This window comes from Meriones unguiculatus, chromosome 7, assembly GCF_030254825.1.
Source record: "Meriones unguiculatus strain TT.TT164.6M chromosome 7, Bangor_MerUng_6.1, whole genome shotgun sequence".
Taxonomy (NCBI): Eukaryota; Metazoa; Chordata; class Mammalia; order Rodentia; family Muridae; genus Meriones; species Meriones unguiculatus.
In genome coordinates, this window is record NC_083355.1 from 97,585,705 (window position 1) to 97,599,063 (window position 13,359).

At 43.8% G+C, this 13,359-nt stretch overlaps 1 protein-coding gene across 3 annotated transcripts in view; it reads right to left on the reverse strand.

Annotated features, from left to right (window-relative positions):
• Positions 1-13,359, reverse strand: part of Ston2 (stonin 2) — a 149,708-nt gene that overhangs the window by 111,741 nt on the left and 24,608 nt on the right. For 2 of the 3 annotated variants that reach the window (XM_021657482.2, XM_060387993.1), the window contains exon 2: positions 3,342-3,617. In XM_021657482.2, coding sequence (XP_021513157.1) covers positions 3,342-3,429 — 88 coding nt within the window. In that variant the 5' untranslated portion in view covers positions 3,430-3,617. Of the gene's footprint in view, positions 1-3,226; positions 3,618-13,359 lie in introns of those variants that run through there. The other variant, XM_060387994.1, reaches the window with a different exon arrangement.

A 13,359-nucleotide genomic window follows, 5' to 3' on the forward strand; every position in this document is an offset into this window, starting at 1 on the left:
TTATGTGCACATGAGTGTGTATGGTCTGCATATGTGTGTTCGTGGGAGTGGGAGTGGGGGAAGTGGAGGCCAGAGGTTGAAGTTAGGTGTCTTCCTTGATTGTTCTCCACTTCTGGGGGTGATGTGAGGGGGTACTAGCCAGTACATACCGTGTGCACCCGTGGAGGCTGGCGGTTAATACCAATGCCTTTCTCGGTTGCTCTTCCCCTTACTTTTTGAGCCGGGGTCTATCCCTGAACCTGGAGCCCATCTGTTTGACCAGACTGGCTGGTCATTGAGCCTGGGAATCTGTCTGTCCCTACCTCTCCACTTTCAGTGCTGGGGCTGCAGCCATGTGCTGCTCGCTATTTTCCCTGGGTACCGGAGACTGGATTCAGGGCCTACGGCTTGCACAGCCGGCACTTTATCAGCTAAGCCGTCTCTGCAGCTCATTATTCTCAATCTCAGTATATCTACGCGCAGTCTGAGAGCCACAGATTCAAATGGAAACAGAGGTCGGGCAAGAAGTATTCCTGGGTTGAGCGGGACAAATGGGAAGCAGCGCGGGATAGTGGGGGTCTACGGCTGAACAGCAGAGCTTCATTTTGTGTCAAAGAAGGGCAAATTCAAAATTCAAACTCTGTTCTGGATAAACTAGTTCTCTGCAGGCATCAGTGGCAAAACTCTTCCCAGATCCTCCCAAGACCCCTACCCAGCCAACTTCATGTTCTTCCTCTTTCTCACAAAACAAAAACAAAAACAAAACAAAACAAAAAAACTCCCCCAAAAAACAACCAAAAACCAAAACCAAATCTACATACTACACACACACACACACACACACAGTCTGTTTTACATTGGCCAACTACCCCTGGGCATGGGTGTGATTGATACAGCTAGTGAAACTACATTGGGAAAACTGATTTTCCCTTTCCCAGCAAGCATTAGTTGCAAATGACTTCTTGGCTAGGGGTGGGACTTCGTGTCCAGAAAGACAGAAAAAGAAAACTTGCCTTTGACAATAAAGCACTCACACTGGTTATGGTGGTTGAATATCCAAGTCTAAGCATGTGCTAAAACTCATCAACTACTTAGCGAGCAATGTCCACTTTAGTCTCTGAGACTTTCTAAAGAGCTTGTGAGGCTGGCCAACATGAGCTTCCACCAGCAGAACTATCTCGCTGACCCATATGTGAAGCATTCTAAAAATCAAAGAAACAATATGAAAATCCTTTCTCCTATCATGAGATAATCATAGTGACTTGTATACAATCAAAGCCTTCAGCGCTGTCTAAAAGGTGAGAGACATGTGTAGCTTCAGTGTTCTAGTTACCACATTAAAAACCTTAAGAGAAATCGGAGAAATTTTTTTGTTCTCTCTTCCCCAGGCCACACAGAATTGGAAAGCTCTCACTTTAGCGCTGAGTGACATCCCAGTCTGAGAAACTATGTTTAATAATGTTTTTATAATTTCAACATGTATTCAACGTTGAGAAATTGTTAGATGTGATACAGTTTTGTGTGTATGTGTGTAGCAGTGTTTGAGGGTGTGTGTGTGTGTGCTTGTGATGTATGCGCATGTGTGTGAGCAGGGGCACACATGTGTGTATGTCTGTGTAGGGGTCAGAAGAGATCACTTAGTACCCTGCTCTATCACACTTTGCCTGATCCCCTTGAAACGAAGCCTCCCACTGGAACTGGAATTCCGCTGCTGGCCATTCAGCGACCTTCCTATTCAACGCCCTCCACAGCACTGGGGTTAGAGGCACATGCAGCTATGCTTGGCTTGTGGCACAGGTCCTGGCAATTTGAACTTAGGTCTCTATGGTTGCACAGCAAGTGCTCTGACTGAGTAAGCTGTCTTCCCAGGAGTCATGTTCTAAGTATGAACATCTCCGTACATGACACTTTCAGCACAATTGATTCAGATTTGTCACATTTTAGGGCTATCCGCTATCCACACGGGTACCACACTGGACTGTCTACGTGCTGGCTGCCATGTTCTGTCTTTGCGGGTGAAGGTGTGATGAGGTCAGCTGGTGGAGGTGAAGTGGATTCCAGCCAACAGACGCGGTGCTGCAAATATCCCTGGACCTATCGTGACCTTCATCCCTGAGCGCTATGCTCCTAAAGGACAATGTGGTCGCTTCTGCTGTGATCCAGGGTGACAATGCTGAGCCCCTCTCATGGACCAGGCCCTCCACTAGGCATTTTACAGCTGCTGACTGAAAGCCCACAAAAGCTCTAGAGGCAGGCCCTGCAAACCTCGTTCTTACATAGACAATGCAGCAACGCAGGGAGAGGTAACATAAATCATTCTAGGTATGATGTCCATAACTGTAATTTTAACAGACAGGAGGCAGAGGGGGAGGATTGCTGGGGATTCAAGGTCGGGTTAGTCTACACGGTGAATTCCGGACAGCCAAGATTATAATGTAAAACCACGTCTTAAAAATAAAACACAATACCAGCCAGGTGTGGTGGCACCTGCTGTTAGCACCAGCATTTGGAAGGCAGAGGCAGGTAGATGTCTGAGTTCAAGGCAAACCTGGTCTACTGAGCAAGTTCTAGGACAGCCAGGACTACCCAGAGGAAAACTCTGTCTCGAAAAACAAAACAAACTAACAAAATAGAACAAAACAAAACAAAAAACAAAAAATAAATTGCTAGAAATATGTGGGTAAGAGTGCTTGCTCTGCAAGCATGAGGATATGAGTTCAAATCCTCAGGGCCTACATAAAAACCAGGCATTGCTACACGTGCCTATAACCCCAGAACTAAGTAGAGACAAGCAGATCCTAGGGAGCTTACTGGTCAACCAGCCTAGCTGAAACAATAGGATTCTGTTTTGTGGTAGATCCTGTCTCAAGACAAGAAGGCACAGAACGATGACACTTTCCTAGTCTCCACACAGATGGGCACAGCATGCACCATGCCCTGCCACCCCACCCCATACACACAACATTCACCCAAGGACATTCCATTCACCTGTGATGGGGACAAGGTTAGAGTTTTACAATGTTAGAGTTTTGCAATCTGGCTCAGTGACCTGTCTGTCACTTTTAACAGTTACACTTTAAAAATTGAGAAAATCCAAATAGCCGGTGGGAGTAACCGCCAAAAAGAGCAACAGTAAAGCAATATGCAAGAAATGGGCCTGTGCCCTTCGTGTTTCCAGGGTTTTGGTGATGCCTCAGGCTAAGAAGACACCCTTCTTCTGGCTACTGAAGAAAGAATCCATACGTACCTCCGGTAAGAGACCAAGTTGCATTTTTCTTTTTCCCTTTGTTTCAATCCCACCTGTGAATGACCAAGAAGCAGGCACAAATCTTGCTATTTTAAGAAATGGCAGCACTCCTTACCCTCTGAAGGGGCAGGGAACCGTGGCTCTTCACTGAAGGAGACCCACTCTGACTGGTGGGTAGCGATGACATGGTCCAAGGTCGTCATGCTAAAAGGGCACTGATCATCTTCACACTGCTGACCTCAAGTGGACCCCAGAAAGATGTCTGGGGCGAGCAGGACAGCACGGTGGGCTTGGGCCTTACAGTCTGTCACAGAGATCTTGTGAATGGCAGCACCCAGAATGGAGACAAGCTCAGTCCTTCTTGCCTTTGGTTAATATGCCAAGCAGGGATCTGTTTAAATAAGAAAAGACATTGAAATTGGTAAAAAAAAAAATACGCTATGCTGAATCCATACAGGTCCAGGGCTTTGAACACCGTGATGAGATTTCAAGCAGTCTCCAACATGCCATGTCTCTCTCGCCTCCTCCTTTTCTACTAGACACTCTATTAACACCACGATCCCTGGATAAGGATTCTGATCAGACCACTAATTAACCGCCCAAATTTTAGCAAGTACATTCCCTAATTTCCCCAATCATTCTATTTCAGAAACAGTTATCTATAATGGAAGGCTCTTGGTTACTATTAAGAATTAAAACTTGTTCATCATGCTTTCATTATTTTATTTTTACCCAGATGGTGAAACAAACACATGCTCTTTTCCATTAAACCAGAGCTCTTTCTTGCCTCAGGCAGGTAACTTTTTGCAAGTCTGATTTGAATCTCTGGCAGAGAACCAGCAGCGTCCAGATGGCATCTCCCAGCATGATTAACCAATCAAGAAAAAACCAAAACAATAATGTAGTCATCTCTTGTTCATTTAGGTAAGAGGCTGGGGAATATTTGCTTTACTGGAAAAAAAAATTGAGTTAAACACGTTTTCAATCTAGGTCCATTTGAATTTGAATATAACTGTCAAACCTTTACTTGCATGTTCTGTGGATGTTCAAGATTATTTAATTGGCTTATGATTTTTTTTCATGTTATTAATGTCTTTTTACAACTTGAACCTTGCTCTTGATCTTATGATGGATGAAGAGAATGAGAATTAATGCAAAATTAATGTGCTTTTGCAAATTAGCCACTATCTGTCTTGAGCACTGCTGTTCTAGATAAGCAAATATACTATTCAGATGGTTTGTAGAATGCTGTAACTCAGCCTCCACAATAACAACAAAAGTTAGACTTTGCTCTAAGTTTTTATTTTCAGTGAACAATTTACACTGAGAGAAAAATCAGTATAGAAAACATTTAATAGCTTTGCCTTGTTTGGTGAAAAAAAAAGTTTTTTTTTCTTCTTAAAGCAACTGCTTATATAAAATTTATGGTTTTCAGAAACCAGTTTATTGGTCTGTTGTCTGTTTGTCTGTTTGAGACAGTCTCATATGTCCAAGGCCATCCTTGCTAAGTGGACAGAAATGGCCTTGAATTTCTGATCCTCCCGCCCCCACCTCCTGAATGCTGAGACTAAAGTTATACAGTAACATGCATAGTTTAAATCAGCGGTTCTCAATCTGTAGGTCACGAGCCTTTTGGGGGCTGAACAACCCTTTCACGGGATTGTATATCAGATAACCTGCATATCATACATTTACATTACAATTCATAACAGTAGGAAAATTACAGTTACGAATTAACAACACAAATAACTTCATGGTTGCACTACAACATGAGGAGCTGTGTTAAGGGTCACAGCTTTAGAAGGGTTGAGAACTACTGGCTTATGTTGTACTGTGGATCGAACTCAGGACTTCCTGCATGGTAAATAGGCTCTCTGCCAACTGAGTTACTTTCATAGCCCTCACCTTCCATTTTAGATAACCTGGCCAGGTGGCAATATCATTCTTCTCAGATTTAAAAGGAAATCTGAGTGGAGAGAAATTAGGTGACTTAGTCAACACTAAAATGTGCCCTAACATTTCTAAAAGGCTTCTTCTAGGCTGTTAAGTAGAAAAATCCACGGTTTCAGGTCACACTGACTCTTTTTTACCCATGGTAATATTCTGCATAAAGAATGATGAAATTGAAGCAACGACAAACAGGTTACTCTGGGGAAACCAAGCTGTGGATTGACAGATCCAATCCCTGAGCCAAGGTCCTCACTGTAATCTTTGAGTTACAGACACAGAAAAGCAATACAGAGTATATCTAGATTATTGTGCAACTGAAGTAGTTTACGAACATCAACTGCAATAGAACTGTATTGACATTTCCTGAGAAATTTCCCATATGGAGATCTGCCAGAACACCCAATGCGCACAGAGGATGGAATGTCCAGAAGTCTCTCCTCCAAGGCCCTCCCCTGAGATCCTTACCAGCCACAGGACTGGACATGTGCAGGCAGCCTGGAGAATGTTGCTGTCCTAAACCAGATCTCACCTCAAGCAACTCAGCCACAAACTCAAGGGCTGGTTCCCACGAGTGACTGCCTGTCAGCTTTTCTCTAGCCCGTCAGCGTCGATGCCAGTGTCACTCAACGTGGTAATGGCTGCGAGCCAAGATAAGACAGCAAAACTGAAGAGTCAGGGTCATCTTCTCAGGAACAGCAGCTGGGTGTAAAGCCGCACCCTCGCTGTGCCTCTCCGAAAGAAAGCCACAATGCAAGGCATGTGCTGACACATGCTGCGTCACAGCTCAGTGTGGAAAACATCCTGCTTATCCCACAAATCGTGAGCCCAGAAAAATCCATGGATGAGTGGGGTTGGACAAATGGACAGGGATAAGGAAGGAAAAGGTGCAGGGTGCAAAGTAAGGGCAGGAACCGATGCAGAGGACATGAAGGAGTGCTACTTATTGGCTTGCTCTCCATGGCTTGCTCAGACTGCTTCTTACAGAAGCCAGGACCACCTGCCCAGAAGTGGTTCTGCCCATAATGCATTGGGCCCTCTCCCATTAATCTCTAACTTAAAAAGTGCCCACTGGCCAGTTTTACAGAGGCTTTTTTTTTTTCTGAATTCGAGTTTTCTTCTCTCAGATGGCTCTAGCCTATGTCAAGTTGAGATAAAATGAGGGAGCATGAGTGCTTGAACTCAACCTCTTTAAGTCTCAGCTTACCTCTGTCCACCAAGAATAACAAAACTCACTTTATCATTCAAAGCAATCAATGGAATCATGAACACCAGTTTGGTAGTGGCCACAAAAAGCCCTCTGTAATAATGAGAAGGACAGGCTGCAGTTACTGAGCCTGATTAGCTGCTAGACTAGCATGCATGAGGCCCTGGGCTCAGTCCCCACCACTGCATAAACTGAGCACGGTGGCACAAACCTGCAATGCCAGCACTCAGGAGGCAGGTGGCAGGAAGATCAGAAGTTCAAGGCTATCTTTAGCTACATACAGTTTGAGACTAGCCTGGGCTTTCATGAGACTCTGTCTCAGAAAGAAAAACAGTGACAATGATAACAACAGGTGACCTTATGGAGAGATTACCCTGTGGCAGGAACCATTCCAAACCCTATGTAAATGTTACTTGTTGTCATCACTACCGTTGTTCAGTGTCTCTCCCAAGGTGGTACAGCTTTTGGGGGAGATGTCTTTAGAACACAGATTTATAAAGCTGCCCCATTTCTGCCATTTACACATCCTCTCTCCAGTGATTTCCCCTTTCAGTCATTATTAGAGCAGGTCTCTCCGATGCTAAGGGGAGCTAAGTGCTTGGTTACAGGGCCTGGAGGCCAGTTCCAAAACTTCCTCTTTTCAGACAGATGCACATTCTGCTTGAGAAACCAAAACCATCACTCAGCAAGAATACAGAAGAGCCTTCAAGGAGTTCTCCGCTCTTCCTTAGCTTATTTGTCCCAGATCAGGCCTGAGCCAAAGAAAGCCCAATAGAATACGTATGCAGGGAACCTCCAAGCATATCCCTGTGAAAGGCATTTTGGGTACTTGTCTCGAGAAGCATTATGCTAGTTAGTAGCTCAAAACCAACAGAGGAACCCAATAATTGTGTGGCTTGGTTTGGACTGGAATTAGTTTCTCGGTAAAATCCTCACCCCACCTTTAACTGTGACTCATAAAGTGAGGCTTGGAGTCACCACAGATGAGCGGTGACTCACAATCAGCAGCAAGATCGAGCCGGAGACAACAGAAATTCCACTGAAGTCTCTGGGCTGCTTGCTACTGTACAGGCACCTAGTTCTTGGCATCACTTATGCCTTAAAACGTGCAGAAGGAGAACGCGCTTCACTGACAGCACAGGAGTCTTAAGTAGACCGACTTAGGTCAGTCCTCTCACACTCACAAGCTCTGTGCTCCTGGAAACATGCCAGGTGTCCATTGATGCAGCAACCCCCAAGCAGCCATAGCTTAGCTGGGGGAGACGAGGCAGAATAGCAAACACAAGTCTGGAAATAACTGCCGGCTGTACGACATCCAGGGGTGGTGCAATTGTCAGCCATGCTCAGAGGAGACAAGGGCCTGGGGTAAGTTGCATGGATACGAAGGGTGCCCTGGGCTCTGGAACACTAAGAGCTGAGAGTAAGACTGTTCTGTTGGGAACTGGCTGTTGGTGGCACATGTCTTTAATCCCGGCACTTGGGAGGCAGAGGCAAGTGGATCCCTGTGACCAAGACCAAGACTAGACCAGTCTACTGAGCAAGTTCCAGGACAGCCAGTGCTACAGAGAAACCCTGTCTCAAAAACAAAACAAACAAACAAAAAACCTTGAAAACAAACAAACAAACAAACAAACAAAAGACTGCTCTGGGCACAGAGGGATCAGTGTGAGTGAAGACTAGTAGTAAATGTTTGGTAAGGATTATCTCTGGCCCAGTCTGATGAGAAGGCAGATGTGTATTGGGAAAATGTGGAAGAGAAGGCCCAAGGGACCGTAGCAGCTAAGGAGAAGATCCTGTGCAAAATGAAAAGCTGCTAAAAGGTTTAGGAATCCACAGTGACTCGAGTGCACGCTTGAGAGAGAGTAACATTGCTCACTGCGTCCAGCAGCAGCTTTGAGGCGACAGTTATCAGTTATGGCAGCATTTCTGGTGTGTCCTATGGTCAAAAGGGGCTGACACCACTTGGAACTGGTATTAGGCATATTGTGCTGGGGTCAAAAAATTCTGCCCTTTAAGAGTGTGTGGAAACACAAGAGACCAATTCTATCTTGACACGGCTGAAAGTCGACTTCAGAGATCTAGACACTCACCTCTGTTCCCTAACCGATTCTGATGTCCTATCTTGCCGAACTGCAGGGATAGAGTTAAGAGTCTAGAGACAACCAAGGGCTCTCTTGTACCTTCCCCTGGAACTGGATGCTCTGAATATAACAGAAAGACAAAGCCGTGCAGGAACGGAACACAGTGCAATGGCACAGCTCGCCTGCAATGGCTTCCGCTCTGCTATCTGAAAGGGACAGGAGTGGGGTCTGGTGCAGTGAATGTGTCTGAAGAACTCTCTGGACCAGCTCTCTCTACTTCCACAGGTCCAGCCCTCACTATCTCTCATCTCGTTACTAGTCTCTTACTGTCTCCCTGTTTTCAGCCTCAACCTGTGGCTTATTATACAAGTCACTATGCTAGATTCCAAAACACCTCAAATGGCTACGCCACGGCTCTCCTTAAAACCTCCTCATCTGCTAGTCACAAAAGAAAATGAGAATGAGAAATTCACAAAGGCTCCCTGAGAGCAGGGGCTGCACAGCCTGCTTGCTGCCAACTCCTAGCTTTGAGTACAGCGCCTTGTGCCTGCTGGGAGTTCGATAAATACTGCAGCTCCTGTGCAGGCATTCTGAGAGTATATCCTCACCTCCTTTGCCTCTGTCTCCCTAGGCGGACTCTGTCTTCCAGACAAACTGAATTGTTTTCTACGAAGGACTGTTTCTGTACGTACTTTGTCTATTTGGCCATTTGTTCATTTATTTATCTCTGTAATAAACCCCAAATCTTCCCATTGGGATGTTTCCCCTACATTATCATTTAATAGGCTCCTACTCATCTTGAAGTCTTAGCTCCTTCTTTATCTTAGGTTTAATTCAATCAGCATTAAAGTCAGTGGTCTTCAACCTTCCTAATGCTGCGCCCCTTTAATACAGTTTATTGTATTGTGGTGACCCCCAACCATAAAATTATTTCACTGCTACTTCATAACTGAAATTTTGCTACTGTTATGAACTGTGATATAAATATCTGTGTTTCCTGATGGTCTTAGGCGACCCCTGTGAAAGGGACATTCAGGACCTAAAAGGGTTGTGACCCACAGCTTCAGAACTGCTGCTCTGAGTGGTAAGCACCCAGTCGAAAACCAGAGAAGACAGATTCTTTTGCTATGAAACCTTTATAAAGGGTGTGTTTGCTACGTGCTTCTATTGCTGTTTGTTTATTTTGATTTTTCCACCCAATATCCAAAATTTCCTTCATTTTTTTTTGAAAGAAAAAAAAATACCCTCTGTCCCTCTTGTCAGGTGATCTGCCCTTTTTCAGCAGACGTTGGGATCTGGAGAGAGAGCCAAATGGCACACAGACTTTGAACGATGCACAAGAAGCATGGCAAGCAATGGGAATCTGGTCCAAGCTAGTGGCAGCAGCATCCAGATTCAGTAGTGATACCAACCAATTCGGCATCCTAATCAGAGCCACAGCATTATCCTGGCTCTGCTTGCCACTAGCCAGGTGTTATGATTCTTAACCTATTTTCCAAGCCAGGTTTGGCAGCTATCTGACAACCCAATGACTTCTCCAATGCCTTCCAATGGACTCACTTCCTTCTTACATTAGCCAAATTCAGTTTCTGTTGTTTCATTTAAGAACTCAGATAGTATACCCATCCTCAGTTTCAACTAGTCTCATGTCTTATTCCCTGTTGGTCTGTGTACAGATACTACTGTAACTATATTCATTTACCTCATGATAATGAAAGTGACTACTGTTGTGGTGAGCTGCCAACTAGCTTGAGAGTTTTGGAAGGAAAGGGGTTATATCTTTCAAGTTGTCTCTAACACTCTTTTAATACTTATTTTCCTTCTATTGAAAATAGATTTTTTTTTTCTGACATTTCCCCCTCTCTACTCTTCCCAGTTCCTCCCTACCTCCCCCCAACCCCATCCAGATCTACCCCTTTCTGTATATCATTAGAAAACAAACAGGCTTCTAAGGAATAATAATAAAAAATAATAAGATAAAAACTAACATATCGGAATAGAACAAAACAAACAAACAAAAGAAAAAGAGTCCAAGAAAAGGCATAAGAAACAGAGATCTACTGTGCACACTCAAGAATTCCACAATAGCACTAAACTGAAAGCTATGATATATACTCAACGAACTTATAGAGTTGAGAGAGAGATGAAGATAGATAGATAGATAGATAGATAGATGATAGATAAATGGTAGATAAATAGATGATATATAGAAAGATGATAGACTATATAGTATATATGTATATTACATGTACATGTATACATAATATAACATACATATATTATATGTATGTGTTATATATGTATATTAATATGTACATATTATAATAATATATAATATATATCAAATTAAAAAAAAACAAAGAGCCCTGATATGATATTACGAGACAAGAAACCTCCAAGATGCCACTGAGTTCATTATCCACTGGCCAGCTACTGTTTAAGCTCAAGACTAGTTTGTTTAGCCAGGTAGTAGCAGTGGCACACGCCTTTAATCCCAGCACTCAGGAGTCAGAGGCAGACAGATCTCTGAGTTTGAGGCCAGCCTGGTCTACAGAGTGAGTTCCACGACAGCCAGGGCTACACAAAGAAACCATGTAGAAGTTTGAATGAAAAAAAAATTAATATTTAGTGGCACAGTAGGTATGTTCTTCAGAACTTTTGAGATAGTAAATAATTTAGGAAGACACACTTAAATACTAGTGTACAATAGTTTGAAAGAGGATGTAGATATAGGGCAATATGTTTACTTACCTTTCTCATTTACCTAAAATTGTTCAATTCTAAGGTGACAGCCACTAAATGCTGGGACTACTGAAGTATACCTGCTACAAACTGAATTAACTCTTCTAGTACAAAAGGCACATCAGGTTTCAAAAAATGATTTTAAAAGGTGTAAAAGATCTAATTAATGATTTTATATTACTATAGGAATGATTTCTTGGATCAAGTAAAATATCTTGTTAAAACAAACCTCCTTTTCTTAGAAAATCTATTAAGATGTAAAATGATACGTATGTGATTTATGCTGTGTTTGTGCTGGGTAGCATTGTTCTAAGATAGAGGTTCTCAACTTGTAAGTCCAATTGGGGTCCATCTGAGGTCGAATATCAGATACCGCGCCTATCAGGGTGGAGGAATGGAGTGAGAGATGTGAATTAGGGACATTTTAAACCTCGGGCAGTAGGAGGGGTTTCAGGGGTGAAAGTGTTTGATTCACCGGGGCCGGAAATGCCAGGGATACCTCATTTACATGCAGCGGCACGGTCCTATCATGAGAAGGGGAACATGGTACTTAATTATCCTATGTGCAGTTGGTGGTGGGAGAAGAACCCCACATACAGTCGGAGGTATGACAAAAAGTCATCGGTTGAGAGCTGAGGTACCAAGACATTTCATTAGCATGGGGAGGGTATTTCCAGGAATTCCCCAGGTACACACTGAATGGGTTTCTTATTGGGACTTGGTTGGTCCTGTCATCTCTCTGAGGGCTATATGACACTCCTTAGAGGATCTGGGGTTTCTTCAGATCAGGCAGAGAAGAGAGGGAATTTAGCTGAGGAAGGGAGTCTGTCATCTAGCACCAAGATCAGGGGCTTTCTGGTAATGCCAGACTTCAGCCTTAACAGCAAGGTCCAACCTAAAGTTACACTGGCACATAGTCATCTCTCTCTCTCTCTTTTTTAAATTTAGTTTTTTCTTTTTTCTTTTGCACCCCAAGGGTGCCCCCTCCCTCTTCTCCTCCCAGTTCCCACTTCCCCATTAAGTCACATCAGGACTGAGCATGTCTTCATCCCCTGAGGCCTGGCCAGGAGGAAATGATCCAAAAACAGGCAACAGAGTTCATGTTAGAAACAGCGTCGTCCCCACCCCCACCCCCAACTTGCCAGGCAGCCCATATGAAGACCAAACATCTCATTGGCTACATGTGTACAGGGAATACTCATATCTCTTAGCTTACCCTGTCTGTGGCTGGTTTTCCTCTAGATTGTTGAGTAATTGACATAGATATCGCCTAGTTCACAGACTTAAAAGAATTACTGGTTGCTGGCTGTGGTGGCACATGTCTGTAATCCCAGCACTCAGTGAGACAAAGGCAGGTGGATCTCTTTGTTCAAAGCCAGCCTGGTCTACAAAGCAAGTCTAGGGCAGTAAAGACTATACAGAGAAACCCCATCTTAAAAAAAAAAATTACTGGTTAATAATAATAAATAGATAAATAATTACTAGGAGCTCTTAATAGAAAAAAAAATTACAAGCTTTGTTTGAGAGCATGGTCATTCCCCAGGGATTCCTGCATCTTGGCTAGAAGCTTATAATAGTAGTAATGTGTTAGCAAGGTCTTTTTACTGAATCTGAGCAGGACTGCCAACGGCCCTTAGCATTGACTGTTGGTGGTCTTTGTGGCCTTCTTGGTTCTGGAGCAGCGTCTTTAGGGAGCTTTACACGGTTTCAGTCTGTGGATATGCACTCCAGTCCTACCAAAGATTCTGAGCAGATTCCGACAGGCTTCTTCTCCCTCTAACCCTCCCCATACAACTCCCTGCCTCCTGTCTGACTTTGGTGTTATTTCTAAAGGGTTGTGTGTTGGAACCTTGACCTCCTCAGGGCAGTGCTGAGGTGGTAGACACTTTAAAAGGTGGAGCCTATCGAAGATAAATTATGTTGGAGAGGCTCTACACTCATACACAGACTAATGCCATCTCATAAGGGCAGCCTGGTATAAACTGCAGCTGCCTCAGGCCTTGATTCCCCTGTATACATGGCTGCTTCCCATTCAGTGTTTCCATCACACCATGGCACAGGCACAAGGTCCTCACTAGGATGTTGGTGCCATGGTGTCTGAATCTTCCGAGCACTAGAACTACAAGCCTCTTCTTTATAAACCTTTATAAACCTCT